This window comes from Cuculus canorus, chromosome 14 (genome assembly GCF_017976375.1).
Source record: "Cuculus canorus isolate bCucCan1 chromosome 14, bCucCan1.pri, whole genome shotgun sequence".
In the NCBI taxonomy this organism is placed as follows: domain Eukaryota; kingdom Metazoa; phylum Chordata; class Aves; order Cuculiformes; family Cuculidae; genus Cuculus; species Cuculus canorus.
Window position 1 is genome coordinate 5,975,447 of NC_071414.1, and position 21,264 is coordinate 5,996,710.

At 35.7% G+C, this 21,264-nt stretch overlaps 1 protein-coding gene across 17 annotated transcripts in view; it reads right to left on the reverse strand.

Moving 5' to 3' along the window:
• TENM2 (teneurin transmembrane protein 2) overlaps window positions 1-21,264 on the reverse strand; it is a 961,638-nt gene that overhangs the window by 505,021 nt on the left and 435,353 nt on the right. For all 17 annotated transcript variants that reach the window (XM_054079360.1, XM_054079361.1, XM_054079368.1 and 14 more), the window contains one exon: window positions 12,014-12,304. In XM_054079360.1, coding sequence (XP_053935335.1) covers window positions 12,014-12,239 — 226 coding nt within the window. In that variant the 5' untranslated portion in view covers window positions 12,240-12,304. The remainder of the gene's footprint in view (window positions 1-12,013; window positions 12,305-21,264) is intronic.

The following is a 21,264-nucleotide window of genomic DNA, read 5'->3' on the forward strand; positions in this document are numbered from 1 at the left end:
AAGAAATGGTAGAGAAATGGGCAAACACAGATGAGAGATTGTTGCACTGAGTCAACATGAGAGAATCACATCACTGAAGTACTGAAGACATCTAAAACCACAATCTGTTGTGTACACAGTGATTTCAGAGAGCAAATAACATTTCATTTTTCTGTGCTGTATTCAGGTTGAATTGTCTACATTCAAGTAATCCTAAATACAAGTAGAGGGTTTTAGTCATCTATCAGTACTAGGCAATACATACTTCCACGTCCCTCAAATATAACGTTCTTTCTTCTAATTAGACTGCTGCTAGATCTCTAGACAGTCTTATAAACCACTTTAACCCTATTTTAATTTTTCATTATGGAAATTCTAACTGTTCATTAACTTTGGAAGACACAGCATTACAGCTGTGATATATCATTCTCCATATTATTAACAATCTACTTGATACATTCAGTGCTTGAAGCAGATATTGGTAATAACGTCTTAAGAGTTTTATTTTTGTGATCGTAGGATTTTAGGAAGAAAAACCTTAATATGAGCATACACATTTAGTTCCTTGTTTTGGAGGGTTGCATTTTAGTTTCTAATGAGTCTGCTAAATGTGGTGCAATTATATTTTGACACAAATCATGACAGTGTATCAAGTTTGGTGTGTGGATGGATAACTATGTGACTAATACCACCCTCCCCATCTCTCCAACTCTTTGGTAAGATTATTTAAAAAAGAATGACGTCCAGATTATCACTTCTCATATAGTTAACTTTTAGCATATTGTGACTAATTTTCATCGAAGGTAATAGCTTCCCACAGAGACTAAGCACCATTTTAGCTTGGCTTCAATACTGTTCAAATGCTTATCTTTGAGACAGAAAAACTCCAAGAGATAATTGGATATTGCTGTGAAATTGCACGGAATATTACTTATAAAAAGTTTTTTTGGTCCTGTAACCACGTTATTTGAAATATTCATACTATATTAATAACATTTAAGATGTCATATAAAACTGGCAGTTTTTTAAAACACAGTATTCTACTGGAAGTAACCTACAAAAAGCAAAAATACTGTGCTATACCAGAGACCACAGAATGTTCCATTTGCAATTTTTTCTCTATGATAGGGTTTGTTTTGTTTTAATTCATTGGACTTAAAATTGCCTCTGGCTCAAGTAGCAAAACCTAAAATACTGATAACTTTACTTCAATACGTATAAGAAACAAACTGATTGAGTACTTGAGAAGGCAAAGTTATACTGAACTGAGTCACCCTGCAACTGAGTACTTATTCCATAGACTCAAGATCTGAACTTGTTTCTAGTCAGCAGTCAGCACAAAATTTACTAATCTCTAGTTAAAAACTGAATAAATGCTATTGTAGCTTTTTCACACAGAATACTGGAAAAATACTACTGGTGTTGGACATTTGTTTAGATTTTCTTCATGGTAAACAGTTTTTTGACTTCTGCAACAGGTGGTGGAACTGCCAGAGCAATAATCCTCAGGTGTATCTCTCTCTCTCTGTGTAATCCCACTACAAATGAAACTTTCAATGAAATTTGGACCATACATGAAAACATTGACCAGATACCCTAAGAGAAGAAACACAGTGACACAGCAACTACCAAGATTCACAACTTAAGAGCGGATAAATGAGTTGATAAGGAAAGAAGGAATATGAAAATGATGTGCATGCAGCTCCATGGTGTTTATATACCACGAGTGGCAAGACATATCTGGACTGATAACTTGGATAAAGGAAGCATGCAAGGAATAGAAAAGGATGGATATTGGTAAGATCTTCCAAGGAAAAAAAAAAACAAAAACCAAAACACAGAAGAAGCATCTTGCATGGTAATTAACAGACGGACACTTTCAAAATTACACTGGATAAACTACACTTCAGTACTGATGATCAAACTGTTCTTCTCTTGTAATCTACTTATAGAACGTATCTTACTTTGACAAAGTAATAATTGTGAAAAAACACAATAGTAGTTACAGAGAGCTCAGGGAACAGAACGATAACCAAGACACCAGGCACTGCTTTTAGAGCGACAGCAAGAACGTTTTCAAGTGTCAAATTCAGTTTGGAACATCCAGGTTTTGACAAAAGTTTAGAAAACAGCCTCGGTCTTAACTGTTGTGTTTTCTATAACATTTCTTCAGGCGGGTAATCCTTCTCTCCATTTTCCAGACTTGCTCAAGTTCAGCTAAAATGACATCTCTTACTCTACTTTTTACTGCATTAAGAAGAAACAGAAAACTGTCTTTTTTTATTTCCCTATATTAGCTTTCTGCATTCATTTCAACAAGGTTCTATTGCACACACACACAAACATCTGAGACTCATCCTATACCATGGATAAAAAACACCATTCCTTGGAGAGGCTTTTTTCCAAACAGTTTTAAAAGACATCTTTTGATACTGAATTAAACAGGATGTAGGTATTGCTACCAGCGGAGGAGTAGGAATCACAAACAGCTATAACCCAAATATTCTAAGGAAATGTAAGCAAGTAATTGCAAATAAAACTGCTTACATTCATGCAACTTGTTTGGCAACAGCAATATACCATAAGGAATGCTGCTACAATTCATAACAGCATCTTGTAATAAAACAGCTTTATGCACCCCTCTCAAACTGTTTAGTGCTCAAATCTCATCAGATGGCTGAGTAAGCATTACACTTTGGGACACTAAATCTCTGTTTCCAATATGGTCTACATTCACAGACATGTACTTTCGCATTCACTGTAAGACACTTCCAGCTAAGCAGTCATATAAAAAAATAGCAATATACAAAAATATCTGCATGCTATTCTGTCTAGTCAGCTATCCAGACTCTGAATAAAATTAGGAACCTTGAAGGACCAGCCTCCTCTTAACAGGAACTGACGGCTAAGAGAAAGTGCTAATTGGAGGTTTGAGTTTACAAATATGGAAGTAGTAAGGAAGGGCTACGTTTATACCCATCCCTGTCTCTTCAACATGTCTTTATCCACGTCACTGTGGCGTATGCGGCACCACTATGGTACATTTTGCTTCTTCTAGAGAAAAGCTAAAAGATAGGAAAACTTTTAGAAAAAAAGTAACAAATCTGAATTCATGACAGAAGTTGATACTATACAGAGAGAAGCTTGAAGAACTCTACCTAGAGAGACAGATGGATCAATCTCTTAGAAAAGACGACCAGCTTAACTGCAGCATCTAATTGAATCTGTAAAGGAAAACCACTGGGTATTATGGGTGTTCCAATAAAACAGAAAAGGGCATCACCAGATCTGACTCCTAAGCGCTGAAGCCAGTTTCCAAAATCCAAAGGGAAGCTGGCATCTGCTTTTAACAGGGCAGCTGACTTCCCACAGATGCTGCCCGCCAGTGGAAACGATGGATTTTCTGCCTGTTGATGTTATCAAGACTCCAGAATGTACTTCATTCAAGGACAGATTACTGGGATCAATGTAGAAATAATCTGATGAAAGTTAATGAGCTACCGGATAGCAGGCCAGACAAGATAACTGGTATGCCTTCCCATCTTAAACTCTGAATCCAGAGACAAGTAATATAAAACAAAATGAACAAATAAATTAAGCTGGGCCCTGCTCACTCAATTATACTCGCTTCTCATTTTCCCTTCTCCTAGTTTTGATTCTCATTCACAGGCTTGAAGTGAATTGTTCGTCAGCGCTTTGACTCAACTCCAAAACATCCATGGTTCTCCAAGTAAGAAAATGAGGTTTGGGTGCTGATTTTGTTAGTTTGTTTGATGGAAAATTTCCTTATGATTTCCTTACAAAGTCAACTCTGTATATTTGGGTCCAGTCACAATATCTGAAAAGCTTCTAAAAATCACATAATCCATTGAGGTATTAGAAGATCAAACAGGGATGAGAAAATAAGTATAAAGATAGTAATCACCACCACAGACCAATTAGTTGTCCACTGAGTGTAGAATTCAGTCCCCGGCAAGAGTAAGATGCAAAGTATAAAAGACAATTACAGAACAAACACAACAAACTCCTAAAACATGTTCTCAATGCATTTGCTCCAAAAACTGACTCACGCACTGGAGCACTCTGCTGCTTAACCATCTTCCACACACTCCAAAAATCCACAAATGCCTAATTCTTTCCTTATTTTCCTGAAGATGCTGACCTTATAAAAAAAAATAAAAATCTGGTATCACAGAGATCCACAACATATAATCCAAATTTTTCTGGTAAACGCCTAGGACGCAGGAACTAAGATGCCCAATTCAAACCTGGATCAAGCGTAGAAGCTTTTTAAATTTGAGATTTTCATGGTAATAGGTGTATTAGAAAAGCATCTGAGTTTCTTCTTTTCATCAGTTTGAGAACACTCACAAGTAATCAGTCTTCTTTCCAAAGTCGTCTTACTGGATAATACACTCTAAAAAAATCTAAGCTAAACTGCAGATCCCTCTGAAGACAAGAACACAGAGAGGGAGGAATATTTGTAGAATTTATGCAAGTTACCCATTTTTGTTAGTGGGATTAATCAAGAAGTATTTTCATTTAGAGCATCTTATTTTAAAGAGAAAAATATTATTTCATCACCTTGGAGTACATCATTTCCCTTTACGACTGATTTTAATATGAGAAAGAGCGTCCACAAGGATGTGCCTAAATATTACAAGCTTCATAAAAGAGTGTGTGCATGTGTGCGTACGAGAAAATGGAGAAGGATTTTACAGGATCAAAAATTATGACTTTCAGTATCCAAAGTCTTAGACTTCTATTACATAGCTGAGCAAAGGGATGGGAAGAACAAAAGTATACAAGCAATAAGTTTTCTTCAACATCCAGTTAGAACCTAGCATTATAAGGTGAGTAAACAGTAGTCGCCTATTTTGAAGCACAAAATCTTTTTGCCTGATACAAATTTGTAACTGTAAAGTACAGGAAGTATCACTGCTACTACTTTTGAAGTGTTTCTGCAAAGCTATTTGCATTAATATGATCATTAATCATATAATACAGTAGATGCAAGTTCTGGGTTTTACATTTCTTTGATTTAGTGTGTACTACCTACATGAGTTGATGTCTACTTTTTATAAGTTATCCTTTTATATCTAAATAATATATATTCGTGTAACTTTACAGATGGTTAAAAAATATAGAACTTAGAATTTAATCATCAATAATAAGGAGTCCGCTACGGCACCATTAAAAAAAATCAGCAGCTTATTTTGAAAGCTAAATAACTAACGTAAGTCTATATATACCCATATATTTGCATCAGAAATCCTTGCATTCCAATTCTTTAATTTTAAACTGTAAACAAATGCTGATTTTTAATAATGATCACTAGAGAGAAACTGCCAAGAACAAAAAAAAATATTCCCTGAGAGAAACTGTGTGTGTACACAGAATTCACATATTATGTCTAGCTGTTTGTTGTTTATCTACAAATACATATTAATATTAGAACAGTGCTGTGTTTTTCAGCACTGGTCATATTAATTATTACTGGAGTCCTCTCTCAGCATCATAGTTTCTGTAGCTAAACTTTCAGAAGACAGTAATTTATTAAACTCCAAGTTCATCTTTATTGTGTTCACCTACAACAAGGCTCCTGGTAAGGTTTTAATCGATTACAGTGTGTATTTAGCTTGCCAGTTGATTACATCCTTCTGATAGCAATGAGACTTTAAATACTTCACCATGCTGTATGGCAACGGCCACCTTCAAACTGCTGGGCTGGAGCGCTTCTCCTGTGAGTCTCCCAGAGGAGGACTCCTAAAGGCCAAGATACTGCTCTAGAAGGTGGCTCCACCGCTCAGATTGGTAAGAGAGCAAGAGTTACACCTTCGTTCAACAAGGCTGCGTCACGAAGTCTGACTTCTCAATGGTCAGTACCAGCAGATCTGAGTGACCAATCGCACCCACCAAATTAAATCACAAGTATGAAGTTATAAAATGGTGAAACACCAAGAAAGGAGGATGAAAGAAGAATAAAAAGGAACTGGAAAATAAGATATTATCAGAACAACCAATTTAAACTACTATTAACAAATCAGGGAGCTTGCAGCTCAAAAGGGAAAAAAATCCCAGATCAAACCCCCACAATTCATGCACATTTACTTGGAAGTATACCGAAGATTGAAAGTCTATTCCATATTTCCCTGGAAAGCCACTTCTAGAGAGATTTTCTTCTGATTTTATGTTATTGTAAGTCAGATCTAATACACACAAAGTTTTACTTTAATTCCTATTTATCAGCAGATCTTAATATTACCACTCAAAAGGCCACTTGACTCATGCTAGAGTATAAATGAGGAGGCAAGTTAGATTTTGGGTTAGACTTTCCTATGTTTTCCTTTCCTCAAAGCATATTTCATGAAGGATGCTATAAAGGTTTGCACTTTTATTTATTTGCTAGTCTAGTAATGCTGCTACATTGCTCCATTATTAACAATACCAACACAGATTAAAGCACAGATGAAAAGTGCTTTCACGTTTTAAAATCGTTTAACAATAAGAACCATATAATCTTTTACGATTTGGGGAGGAAGAAGATAGGGAAGGGAGGTTTTATTCAACATCTTTGCTTCATTAAATAAGGCATACGTATTAACTAGAAATTTTTATTACTCACTAATGTGGTGCTTTGTAGAGAAGAGAAATTGAATGTGGTTGTCTCACCTTAATAAATATTTTACACTGGGATCGCGTATTTCTTAGGTAATCATTAAAACCAAAGTAAATCTTGACTCAATAGCAGTGCAAGTTACACATGTGTACAGGTTATAACAGGAAATTTGCCCTGAGGCCTTTTCCCCAACACAACCTACCTGACATCCGATGCCATGTAAAGGTCTTCTTCCTTCAGCCTCCGTTACCAGCCTCTACCTCGGAATTCATTTATTTAAGTGCATAGATATGCTGAAAAGCAACATATTGCAGAACGCCACTCAAAACTTAATACGATAGAGGAAAACTAAAAATGTGCTCCCACTCTAACCAGAACATGAGAAAAAGTTGTCTTTAATGTCTTTAATCCAAATCTATATATAGAACATTTAATTTTCTAAAGGTCACAGGTTCTGGAAAGAAATAGCGAAAGCTCACTTGGATCTGGAAGGGATACACTAATTTAAGCCTAGAAGTTGACTACGACTCATGTTTGATGACACCATGATCAAAATCTCATCTTGGTGTCACTGGGGATTTAAGCAATGAGACAGTCCAGTTTGTGTAAGAACCTGTGATAGGAACTATCCTCTCTATTCAGCAGCACTCTAGTTGTTGCTGACCACAGAATATCCGACCACAGTAACTTCAAATCTGAAGAAGCTTAATCACTCTCATGAAATATTCTTACTATAGTGCGGTTCTTTGAATGTGTCCCAGTAAATTATTTGGTGACAGATTTATGATGTGAATAACACCAAGAACAGAAAACAACATTCGTTCTCTTCAGCAATCAGAGCTGCCCTAGAGCAGGCTGTGAAAAATAAAAAGTAGATTCATCAAGCTGCTTTGGCTTGCTTCGGGTTTGGTTTTTTGAGCATTTTTTTATTGACATTGTTCTTCTTTCTTCAAGAAAGCTATTTGTATACATGGAGAAAAGACGCAGTATGAAATATCCAAGAGATGATGAGTAGTACACTCTAGTAACACAACTTCATGAGAAAGAAAATGGAGTGCGATATACTTCAAAAGTGCCCTTCTCTGAGAATTTCACTACAATAACTTTTTTTTTTTATTTCATGTTAATTAAAAAAAAAAAGGACACGCTCAAGGAACATTACGAGGGACTTATTAGAATTATAGTCATCATAACTCCTGTTAACGTAGCTATAGTGTTACAGAGGACACAAAAAGCTCGAGTATAAAAGAAAAAATGAAACTTGAGCTGACACATAGAAAGATATTAACTGTTGTTCTTTACTGACATTATCTTGCCATACAAAAAGAGATACTGTGATATATTCAAAGCAATTCAATTCTGGTAAAAAAAAGTCAAAATATTTCAGAATTCTGTGGGTTCAGTTTAATATGATTGTGTTTTTAGACTTTTTTTTTTTTAGTTGTTCTAACATTTCACAGCAGAGATTTACTGCTAAACTACACCTGACCTGAGAATGAGAAAGTAGTCAATTCACTATAACTATTGGCTAATAAATTTTGCATCAGCTGAAGCCTGGCATTTGGCTCAGGCAGAAATACAAAATCCACGAGCTATGAATGTCAAGTGAGGAAGTCTGGAATAGTACCATTTGCAATCATCCTTTGGAAACTCAGTTTAAAATTCTTAACAACTCAGTAAAGTGTACTTTTAAGCACAATTCGGTTACAAAGTACACTCGAAGAGAAGTTGCCTTTCAGAGCAATCTCTTTAAATAGTGGTTTTCCAAAATCCTGGGGGTTTTTTTTGCCTTAAAGGATAGCTACTGTCACCATGCTGTGTCAGCAGAAGTAGTCAGAAGGAAAGCATTTTCTTAAAAAAAAAATAAAAAATATATAAACGTTAATAATTGGTTCTCTTTGGTAGGAAAATATATGACATATATAGAAATCCACATATTACTATGAGATTATAAAATATTCCTAATATCCAGAAACATCAGAACTACTGTCAAGCTTTTGACATATCCTAGCAGAACGTAGAAAAGTTTCTATTAATCTTAAAATACAGCATTCAAAAAGGATCCCTCAACTTTAAATAAAACTTGTAATGTTTGAATGTTCTCTTGGATCCACTGAAGGACTGCATTTTTCAGACTGACTGACTAATGAATAGCCAAGAACAGGTATTGAATTACAGCCACCTTTCTATCTATATTAGGGAAAAACTAAGACAAATTAATAGCTCAGGGATGCATTCAACCTTCCATTTTAGGAACAATTTTTAACACTTGTTTTGAATATCATCAGAAATTAAGCTTGAAACAAAACACCGAACCTACCCGGCATTACTTTGCACAAGTATTAGTACTGATATGTTAAAAACAGACTACAGAAGGGAAATTTTATTATTTAGAAAAATTACAGGTAAACATCTTAGGAAAAGCACATCAGAAGTAATGCTACGCGCTAAGGTGCTTCAGGTGACACACAGTCACGTCCCTCTTCATGCCTTTATACCAAAACTTTCAAACATCACACTACAACGCAGCACCTACGACAAAGAGGAACTTTCTTTACTAGGTGCATTTGTCCATAATTAGCACAAAAAACTTATTTCTAAGCATGTAAATGATGACCAAGTTTTTAAATTATATTCTCAGAGCTAAACGTCTACCAACATTTCATTTTCTGATCAAATGCTTTATTCATAGTAGCTTAGGGAGGTATTTATACTCCTGAGATCTGCTTTTTTTCATGAAGAATGAGACAAGTCAGAACAGAAGGACAACAAAATACTAAAACAAACCAAGATGATCTGTTTCAGACATCTGAATGTAGTTTTTATTAGTATTTCACTGTCCAATCTTCATAAATAAAAATGGAAGTAGTACAACTTGGCATTACGCTTAACAGATTTTCTAAACCAATTAAGGTAGGATCAGGCAGCAGCTACAAACAACTGCTTTGAGCACTTCCAGTGCCATCGTTAAAGCAGATACTTTTCAATAAGTCACATGCATATAGCTTTACTAACAGAAGAGACTAAATATTGAGGAAAATACCAACAATTGCTTAAAAAATGTCAAGATTTTTTATAATAGAAGAACAAACAATTCTCTAAAGACTATTTATTTTAAGCATATTTATTTCCTAGGGAATTTAATCCCATCAAAACACCCACTCAAACTTAGAATAAATTTACATGTATAAATTCCTAGATGTCTGCAGCTGGAAAATGCACGCAGAAGATGTCGTGAACAGTATTTCCTACTATATGAGCATTATTTTTATCCATATAATATTAATATAGAAAGTGAAAACATGTACTTAGTCTAGATCTACCTGCCACATTATCTCAAATTTCCTGTCACCAGAGGAACTATACAATCAGAAACATGCAGAGATTTCAAATATGAAGAATCAACACGCAGACTCGTTTTCTAACGAAATCCGCTTCCTAAACTTAATAGAAGCAGGAAAATAAGGAGTTACTGCACATATTATTTAACAAAAAAAACCCCAAAACACGTTACTTTGGGTCTCTAAAATAATCTTTATTCATTCTTACATAAACAACACAGAGTAGGCAAGGGGGGGAAAAAAAACAAACTGAGCACCTCAATTCAGTTACAATTTGCACTCCCCTTCATAAAGAGGGCAGATAAGAACACATTAAGCACAGGAGGAGGATGAACAGTTGTCAAATCAGTAATCAAGAGAAAAAGAACACTCTCACAAAATGCAAAATAATGACCTGGAAACTAAAATGAGGCACTTGAGCAGAAGCATCAGTCATCCAGATAGGGAAAAGTAATATTTAGATGTATCCTGTACACAAAAGCTGAACAAACCACAGAGAATATCGTTCCAGTCGCTCGTGTGATCTAGTTGCAGTTTGATGAGCTATCTCTAGGTAAATACCTACACGCAGAGAAAGACCCTACAAGAACAGAGATTACCTCAGAAAAAAGAGCTCTGTATTTGATAGACCAAGCACAATGCAAACACTTCTAAAAGTCTGTACACAAATGCGAGAGAAACAAGGGATTAGAGAAGGGTTTAATTAGCATTGCTAATTAATAAATATTTTGATTTAAAGGTGAAGACAGATGCTGACTGCTGGCAGAATGCTTTAAACAAGTGGCATGTCATGGGATCAAGTATATAAAAAAAAGACTTTCCGTTCAATCATCTCCACAGAGAAGTGTGATAACTTCAGACTTCCCAAGTCACAATATTAGAAATGAGTAGTAAAGAATGGTCATATGCCATTGAAAACCCAATCAATAAATCAGTAGAGTTTCAGCAACTAAATATGTACTAGATAATTTACCTTCCATTCAGAGGGGCACAAAGGGCTATAAATATATGCCTCAAAACTGCCTTTATCTTGCCTGACATAAACCATATCTGGTTCTTCAACTGAAAATAAACCATGCAATTTATTTTAAAAACCGTATGTTATTGTTGACTGAGTGACAATTTAATCAGGCTCTTTGGTCAAGTTAACTAAATGATTAAATACATTTCCTACGAAGCAGAGTTCACTAATGGTTTCAACACAGAGACTTACGATGTACTGAGACAAGTAAATACATGCCTTAGAGCAAAACTATGTGTGCGTACAGCACAAAGGCAATTTTTTAAAATTAAAACATTTAGACTGTTAATTCATTGGACATAACAAGTATTTAAAGTGAAGAATATTTTATAAAATAAGTGATAACTTCACCTTGCTCACAAGTTCACCCAGGGAGATTATTTCAAATATTAGTTCCAAGATCTCTATGCATTATAGGCAAGCACAGAAGTAATGAGATGGGTTTCCTCCTTCCAGTATTTATAAGGTGAAGGGTAAGCAGTGAGGGTGAGCAAAAGCGAGTTAGAGGAAACAGCATTCCCTTTCCCACATTTCATTTACACAGCAGTTAAGAATAGGAAAGGAATTCCGAGGCACCTGATTAATAATGAATATATATTGGCTGTATGAGGTGTTACCATAAGAGTCTTTTAGTTACCTTTTCAGTACAAGTACTCTGTTAAAGACAGACAAATTTAAAAGAAAATGCTTTTACTATTCCTAAAATGAATCTACGAAACAGAACATAAAGTTACAATTACTGACCAACCCTTAAATCCGTGACAAATGCAACATCTGGTGAAGGGTCACTAGCATTTATGTTTATCAGTTATTTTGAACAGTGGATCCTGGTTTGCCTTATTTGCAAACAGTTAATTCCAATGGTATCAGAAATCTGAGAAGAGAAACAACTTCCTGATTTAACGCAACACAGCTGACATAACAGTAACATGGCATCCATTCTCCTACATTTCTTTCATTAAAACCCCTTATAACACCAGTATATTTAACAAGCAAGAGAGATCGTCTACTGAGAACTACTGTAGAAGAAAACAGTTCTGACTTGAAACCTACCTTGCCTGGGAAACTCATCCGACTCCCTGTGAACTAGGTCAGAAACTCTATTTCCATAGTGCATCCTGGTATCATGATCATATGCCTTCAGCGTCTCACTTGAGCTGTAAGACTTCTGAGTTGGTACTCTGCAGTCTTCACTGTCCAGTGAAGAACTTGTGTAACGACATTCCTTTCCACACCGGCCCCTCGTCAAAGAACGATGTCTTCTATCTTTTATATCCATTCTTCTGAGTCAGGTAGAACGTTTTCAGGAAAGCCACTCTTATATTTGAGGTCAGTCACTATCACCTAAAAAGAGAAAAGGATAACAAAAGAGTGAGCAATGTTGCTACTACCTTTTGTTTTATTCCACTTGCCCTGACTTATCCTTGAACAACGTGGCACAGATCGAGAAGAAAGAGAAAAGCCACGTGATGCATCCTTAGAAATGGAAATAATTGACCTGAAGGGGGGGGCGGGCGGAAGGAAATCAAATGCTGTAAGAGAATTGCATTTGATCAAAATTATCATCTCATTGAGGAGTTTTAAAAAACAATAAAACAAAAACACTGTTATCGTTTGATTTTTGAATGAGCACTGATAACATGGAACTGTTCATGTTATGGAACAATACAAAGAAAAGTAGTCTGAAACCAGCTTTAATTATATCTGTTCTTCCTGCAGGAGGGCTTGCAATTAACAACGAAGCATACAGGAGAGTCGCATAGAGGAGATTACCCTATTCAGCATTAATACATTACAAAGGTGTACATTCTCCTTTATCAATGTGTTCACAAGCAGCAGCAATTGATTTTATTGTCCCGTGATATAAAATAATCCAAGACCCCTTTCTCAATAAGAAGTTGGAGCAGGTATCTCCAGAGTTCCTTTCCAGCCCTGACATTTCCACATTTTTATGATTCTCTAAACACGCTTTGGGAATAGGCTGCTCTTCTGCACCACAAAACACGACTAGATTCTCTTCACAATCCCCCAAGATGACCAGTTTATCCACCTCAGTAGCTGAAGCTCTTCAAAACTGCAAATATCTTCTTGCTTACTGGACCAGAAAGAGTCTACCTAATTAGGACACCCGTACTGTGGCAGACGTACTTTAATGTATGCACAGTTGGCATGACTACACTGCAAAATGAAAGATACTGTGGGAAGCAAGAAATACACTAAGTGTGAGCACCCTAACCACCGGGGTACTAATTGTTTCAAGTTGGTATTTGTATGTTTGTCTTTCTCTGGCGGCACCCTGTGCCCCGGTCCATACTAGTCCTGAGAAATCCTCATGACAAAGCCTTTTGCTGGAAATGAAATCTTTCCACACAAAAAATACCCAGATTTGCTGACAAGAAAGAATTGGAACAAAACCTCTGTTCTTCAATAGATGGCTAAGGAGGTGAAGAAATAATTCTAGCAAATTTAGCTGTGACAGTTGAAGACATTTTCTTCCCCATTGTCCCCTCTCAGGCGAGATGCCTACTCGAAAGCCCACCCAGCACAACGGGACAGGTCTTGCACACCTGCTACAGCCACTCCTGGGCAGAGTCTTCATCTACCAAAGAACTTCAGCAGTACAATTCCTTCTACCAAGGTAACAAACTCCATCAAGAGATGACAAAAAAAAACAGCAGGCAGTCACGTCTTTCATCATTGTAATTGTTTGCACCCAAAGGAGAGGAGGTCATAACAGTGGCATAAGTATTGGCTAAATTACCAGGGGTTCGGTTGGAATAGATTAAGTCCCTAGGAGAGCATAAAGGTACTTGACTAGAGGCGCTAGTGAACTTGAGAAAAGGCTTCTTGGCTTCATTTAAACGCTGATATTTACTTGTAGTGAGGGGTTTTGTTTTTTTTTTTTTACTATATTCTAAAGAAGAAAGTTAGGTAACCATGAGAAACAACTGCTTTAAGCCACCCACAGGTACTCTGCAATCTGTAAGCGACAATAAGTGTAAACATGCTTACTTTTTCTTCCTTTTTCTCTTATTTTTAACAATGGTGGTATATTTCAGCGGTTTAAAAAAAAAACAAAAACCCCACAAACAAAAAAAACCCCACAAAACAACACACAGGAAAAAATAAACCCAGAAGTATCAGAAGACATTCAGCATTTAAAACTAAGAGGGTTAGTTTTAGACTTTTAGACTGAAAAAAAAGACTCCATATAGACTCCCGTTTCTCATACTTCTCTGAATTTCTCTATACCTGAATTATTCAGTTCAATTCTTTGGTCCTGTAGTATTTATTGAACTGTAAAACGTGTTAACTGTAAAGCATGTTAACACTGGTGGCAAAACACTTGCTTGAAGACCGAGGAGATATATGATTGTTTAGATTAACAATTCCTGGCTCTTTGATCCCAGCTCAATACTCGCTCATCAAATTCATATATCAATATATCACAATTATAAAACAGAAAACCAGATAAATACAGCACAGTACTGAGCAAAACCTGGCAATCACGCTCTGGATGTCTTCACGCTACTGTTCAATACAAAAGCCTATTATTCCATTTGAAGGTATTGTCTATCAGTTCAGACAAACAAACAGCTTTTTGTTTTCACAATTGCTAAACTTCAAGCTGTCTGGTCTGATTTGTGTTCCTTCTGAAAGAACATTTAATTCACTGTTACTATAGTAAAAGGAGCATTTACTATGCCTGAGACAGAACTTGGGTGTATTTCCATGATATTAGCTTATTAAAGCATCTTCTCAGGCAGACAAGATTTTTTGAAACTCTTCCCTCACTAAACATTCTTTTGTAGAGTTTTGTACAATTACCTTACAAATACAAAAATAAATGGAAACGGTAAGACAATTGCTCTTCTGTTGATAATGTCAAGAGATATTCCTCGGTCACCCTCAGGTGCAGAACGTAAGGTGCAACATCTGCACTGTCATTTCTATGACAAGTCCAACAGGTAAAACAAGAACATAAATGTAGGAATATGACAAACATGTCCCGACAGCTTTACTTTGACCTTTCTTAAGGGAAATCTTGTTACGAGAACCAGATATCATAATAATATGGTGAATAACTTGATCTTTACAATGCCACACCATAAAAAAAAAATTCTTGAACTTTACTAAATTTTAAGAGATGCTTAAAAACATTATTATTTGAAAAATATTGTTTTGGTTTTTTTTATATTGGATGGGTTGTTCATGTTTATTAAAGTACTTCTAACTCCTTTTCTGATCTTTCCCTTACTTCAGGACAAATCTCAAGCATCTGAGACTAAATACATCTACCTAAATGCAACAAAATGCTCTCAGATTCTTCTCTTATCCTCATCTCTGCTTTAGGGATTTCTATGAACAAAACAGGCAGGCAAAAAGCAGTTCTTAAAAATCACTCTTAAAATTCAAACGGCATCACCATACATAGCTTAAATTACTATGAAATGAAGTTGTAACCTAGAAAACTTATTTCACATTCTTTTCATACTTATCTGAAACAGATAAAATACTGTTTCAATTTGATGCTAAACACTTTGCCTTTTAGATAGTCAAATCTTTATGCAATGAATTCCTGGAAAGGTAAAATGTGATAGCTTTGGTTAAGCAAGAATAAGGATGAGATTCAATTTGATTCTAAAATTCCAGATACTCTTTGACTTGCCTGTCTCGAGGGACTTCTATGAACGGTTTATTTTGAGTAATTGACCTAAATAGTAACTCATTAAGTAATTTCTTTTGTTTCAAAGGATTTCACTAAGACTTCTCATATTGACCCACTTATACCACAGAGTAGTACAACCACTAACAACTGACTTCAATTGTTTTCTCATCTATTGTTTTAATAATCTATGCAGAACTAATAGGATCCCCATCTAACTTTCTGAATATGGTATTTATGGCTTGCAAAAGGTTGGTCAAGTTTCAAAGCTGTATAGTCTCAGTCGATATAGACAGCCCATGCATAGTAAATCCAAAGCTATAAACGGGATATGCTGTACTTGCTGCTGACATACAGACATTTATTGCACGTGCCGCAAGTTAGATGTGGCTAATAAACTGTGGATTCACTATTCAACCAATATAAGCTTTCTCACGTTCACATGCAGCAATTCTTTACCTGGACGTGACTAAAGAAGTGGTAAGAGGAGCGTAAGTTGTAACTGCCGGGTAGTGCAAGGCATTAAAACATGGTACGTCTTGGAGAAGAGAAGTGAGGGGAAGAAGGAAAAAGCTGAGAAGTGGAAAAAAAGAGTTTTGGGGTTATTTTTTTAAATCAATGACCACTTCTTTTGAGTTAGCAAAGTCAAATCTATAGGAGGTGGGGAGGGTGGATTCAGAATGAATTTTAATGGCTTAATGAAGCCAATGCTAAAACACTCCAAATTTGAAGGTGATTAGTACACTGAACTTAAGTTATGTGCTTCTTTCTTGCATTTTCTAATGATTCCTTAATACTACTACAGCGTATGTGGCCATTAGAACTGCCACTCATAATAGACAAAACACAGTAATCACTTGGAACTTCAAGAGAAATCAAAGCACTTCGCATTTACTTTGTGCCCCTAAATAACCTAGCACAACTAGATCAAAATATTACAATGGTGCATACAATATTAGAAACAGTCTTTTTTTTAATGGTGTTGGTTTTTTTGAAAAAAAAAAGTATTACACCATGTACCAATCTGTTCATTAATAAACGGGTCTCTTAAAAGCCTGTACTTCTTTTCATCATTAACAATTGGAAATAAGCTTGTGATTTAGAGAATCAAATGCTGTTCATTATTTTATGCAAAGACTATTTTTGAAATGAGAAAATTCAATAATTCAACTTTGGCACAATACAAGTTTTCAAGGAATGAATAAAAAGCTTATTTAATTGCTGTATTTTTTTGGTAATTTTAATATTAGTGAAAAAGTACATCTACTTCTAGATCAACTCTGCCTTTTAAAAAAGGCAATAAATAAAATGCAATTTTTAAATTAAGTACTACCACAGCATGTACGCTTTGTTACATTAAATAAAGTTGGTGACAAGTATGTTGGTTTTGATTTGGGCCAAAAATCAAAGCATATTTGGGCAGTCTGTTTGGTGTAACAAAGTAATCTCATTTTCCATTTATGGGGTTTTTTTTTCCAATTTCTTTTTTTTTTTTTAAATTTTCTCTCCAAATATTGAGTTTTCCTTTCAGTGTAGCTACTCCATGCACTGCATTGAAAATTAGATGTGTTTAGGATGATGTGAAATAGCTATTTCATAACAGTTTTGATGATGATTCATGTTACAGGACCATATAGTACTCATAGATATTCTGTGATGTGCTTTACCGCACAGAAAACACCGGCTTTTTTTTTTTTTTTAAACTTTTAGTATATAAATGCTATACAAAGTGTTTTCAGTTTAACACAGTCAAAATGGTAAACACAACAACAACATCAAACAGCGGGCCAAATATTTAGATCATGTATTTTTATCTACTTAAAAATACATATTTTTATTTCCAGGCTATCTTGAGATTTCGTTACGCCAGGAACTTCTTACAAATCCCAGAACTGTTTAAATCTATTATGAAAATAACATCCCATTAAGAAAATAGCATAACACGAAGAACAGATGAAAAGCCCAGGAGCTACAAGGGAGCTTTCTAACAGCCTTAGTCTCACATCATTCACTGATTGCGAAGGGTTAACCCCTTATTTTCCAGTGAGTGTTGGTACTGAGACACTGAGAGCACCTCTTCCCTGTACTGACGAGGCTTCAGAATCACAGTTGACAGTGAAGAATTTCCAGTTGACAGTGAAGAAAAATCGGGAGGTTTTTTTTTTTTCTTAAAGGTACTGTACATCAGTTGAAAAAGCAGCCAAACAAATTCCAAAATTACTAAATGTGGCTTCCGGTTTATGAACCTCATGAACTGAGGATCACAATGGATTCAGAAACTGTACCAGTAAAATTTCACTGTTGGCTAAGCATCTGCCAGTGTTCGAGGTCTGAAGCAGAGTGTGGCACATGGGATCCAAGAATTTTTCATTTTCATTTCATCTGCTATGAACTGTGTGGTTTTGCCTCTCTGAGAACAATAGCAGAAATAGTAACCTTCACAAAAAAAATGTAATAGGTTCCAGAGAAGGAAGAAAAACACTGGCCTTTAAGCCTTCATCACAGAAAACTTATTCACTGCCTCAATCGCCTCACATGGTATATTTGCATGATTTTTTCCTGAAAACTCGCTATTACTTGTATCCTACGTATTTCAGTAGCTGAAAAAAAGTCTCAACACCATCATGTGGATTCCCTTCGTAGCTATTACATCAGCCACGAGAGGCAGATTGTGTCCCACAGACTCAAAAAGACGCCCACATTTTTTAAAATTTGTGACATGAGCAATGACAAAAATAGACATTTTAAAAGTGCAAAAAGTTCTAATCATTTTCAGAGAAAGGCTTATAAACACATCCAAACTAGTACCAAGCAGAACATTATTACTTTTATAAATGAGGCCAAAATGCCTCCTACTTTTCTTCCTAGATACACAGAGGAAAGACAGTAAGAGAGTTTGAAGGAGAAGTGACAGAAGAATGAGAAAGAAAATGTGACAGAAGAATTTTTTTGTGGGTGTCCTGAAGTTTTTTCTCAGCTGTGAAAAGTTTTCCAGTTTCTCCTCTTGGAGTATGCTTTTCCTACTTTTCTGAACAAGGCATTAATATTACCCCATTCCAAACGCTACCCAAGTAGAAGTAGTAGATCCAAATCTGTATTAACCTTATTCTATAGAAAAAGTTAAACACCAAAAGGGTAAGAGTCCCATCTGAGGTCATACAATGAATATTCTCGGAATTAACACACTGGGAACGTCAAGTTCCAGTTCTTTGTTTCCTGCTTGCAGTATAATTGATATCTGCATACTTCCATCATTCTGTGCAGTCAGACAGAAATGGAATTAAGTCACCACAGAACAATACAACAAGCCAACTTCTTAGTTAATATAATAATTTAAAATTCATATAGCTGAACAAGTTCACAAAATGGATTTAAGGATCAAATAGCAGCTGGCCACTTCAAAAGACCAGGTTTGCTGAAAATAATTGCCTAAAGAACATTATTACTCTTCCACTGCTGAAATGCTGTTAATGAAGAAAGGTAAAACAATTTATCATTGGATAATTAACACAATGCAGTTAAGCATGCTTTAACGATTCTGTTTAATAGTTTCCTAACACTAGAGAATACTTTTGAATCAGGAAATAATTGTCTAAATATTTTTTTATTAAGCCTTTGATCAAAATTATCAACATTTATAGAAGTGAGATAGATCTAAATGCCCACGCAATGAATGGCAACTTGCTTTATTTAATTGACCACTTGTGATGTTCTTTCTTCCTTCTAATCCTAGGGTAGAATGCTTCATTTCATTAAGTTAATGGGATTTTTAACCTTACTAGCAATGGAGACAAGACATCAAGCTAGTTGGAGCACAAGTTGTGCTCCAGTTATTCTTCCTCTTTTCCTTTCACCAACACTTAGTCATTAGTTCATTTAATTTTTGACCAGCACTTTCAAGTGTTCTCTTCTCTTCTCTTGTCAACCTCCTTCCTAATAACCAAAACCTTCCTTATTCCCACAGCTTCAGTTACAGATTGAATATTGCTCTTTTCCTTCAGACCCAGACTAATCCATCAGCTGTCTCTGAGAACTCCTGGGCACTGTGCCTCCATGTCAGACTCAAGGGTTTTCGTTCAAAACATACGACTGTGCTATAAAGTTAGAGAAATGCAACTGACATGAAAGGACTTGCACTTTTCTCGCACCCAAGCAGGCCCAAAGCCGAAAATTTTAAGACAGTTCTTTCCTAATTCCTCTTTGCTTCCTTACACTAAACCAGTTCAGAATTCTGCACGTGCCGGGCACCTTCATCCCTGCTGGCAGCAACAGAAGCTGTAGCGCTGCGTAAAAAGTTGGCCAAAAGAAAACCATTAGGAATGCGCCTTTCGTTTCTTGTTTACTCTTCAAAGATGAACACACTGTTAAAGGAGAACTCTTCCAGAATCTGAGATCAAGCAAAGCTCCTGCGTACATCTCAGCAGAGGAGGCTTCTGTAAGCAGAAAATAGTGCTGAAGAGGTTTGTCAATTATGTTCAAACCTCTACAAGACTATTCTCAAAACTCATCAAATATAGTAATCATGCATACGGTTATGAGTTAAGGTCTTCACTTATTTGAGAACACCACCTGCTTTTAGCTCTAACTCTTTCTCACTCTGTCCAAGAAACACTCTCCGTCTTTCTTTAAAGTTTCCAGGGAACCTCTCCTACCTCAATTTGCTACAAACAATTTTCATATGCTTATTAACAAGATACTTTAATGTGATTTATCCCTGCTAGCAGTGTCAACCTAAAAAGATATCCTTTAAAGAAGGCTTTACTGGAGACCATTTTAAAGGCTGTATAAACTTATTGTGATAATAAAATACAGCAATATTTTAAAATAATATTAAGTAGAATTTCCATAAAGATAGCTATTCCCAACTGTGCAAGTAAATAACCCACTCTAATAAGCTCTGATATTCCTTTCTATAAGGGAATAGAGAAAACAAAAAAAGGAACAAAGAAAAAAAAAAGGAAAAAAGGGATGAAGAAAAAGGGAAAAAATGTGAGCTTTTGTTTGTATAAACTATTAGCCTTACTCTTTGGGAGTTCTCTGCTTTTGTAAACACAGATTCTATGAGAAATAACTTTCTATTCTATGAGAAATAACTTTGCAAAGTGCCTCTGTTTTAAAGGTTCAAGGTAAGCTAAGAAAATGTTTAAGGGAAAGAAGAAATACAAATGGAAGACAATGGAACATCATGTGAAGGCACACAAAGCAGATGACATTATATCACAACAGCTTCCCTAAAAGTATTTTCCAAAACATTTTAAATCTAGACCGCCTCAGACTGTAATGAAACTTTGCGTAAAGAAGTAAGAAGGCTGCACAATAAGTTTCTCAGTTAACAATCACATCTCAAGTGTTGTTCCATATTTCAATAAAGAAAAATGAATTGCTCTATAAAAACTAATTACACCTTGCAGCAACGGATAAAATTAATACAACTACTATATTATATATATCAACCAACTTTAACGGAAAATCTCTGAAGTGAATTTCCAATGTCCACATAGCAGGGAGTTGGCAGGGACAGAACTGAGGTCCTGTCACGCTGAAAGCTGCTCCACTCAAGCCTGCAGCACAAGGGTTGCCTGCATATTATCACAGCAGAAGAGGACAGAAAGGATTATCTTGATTAATGGAAACATGT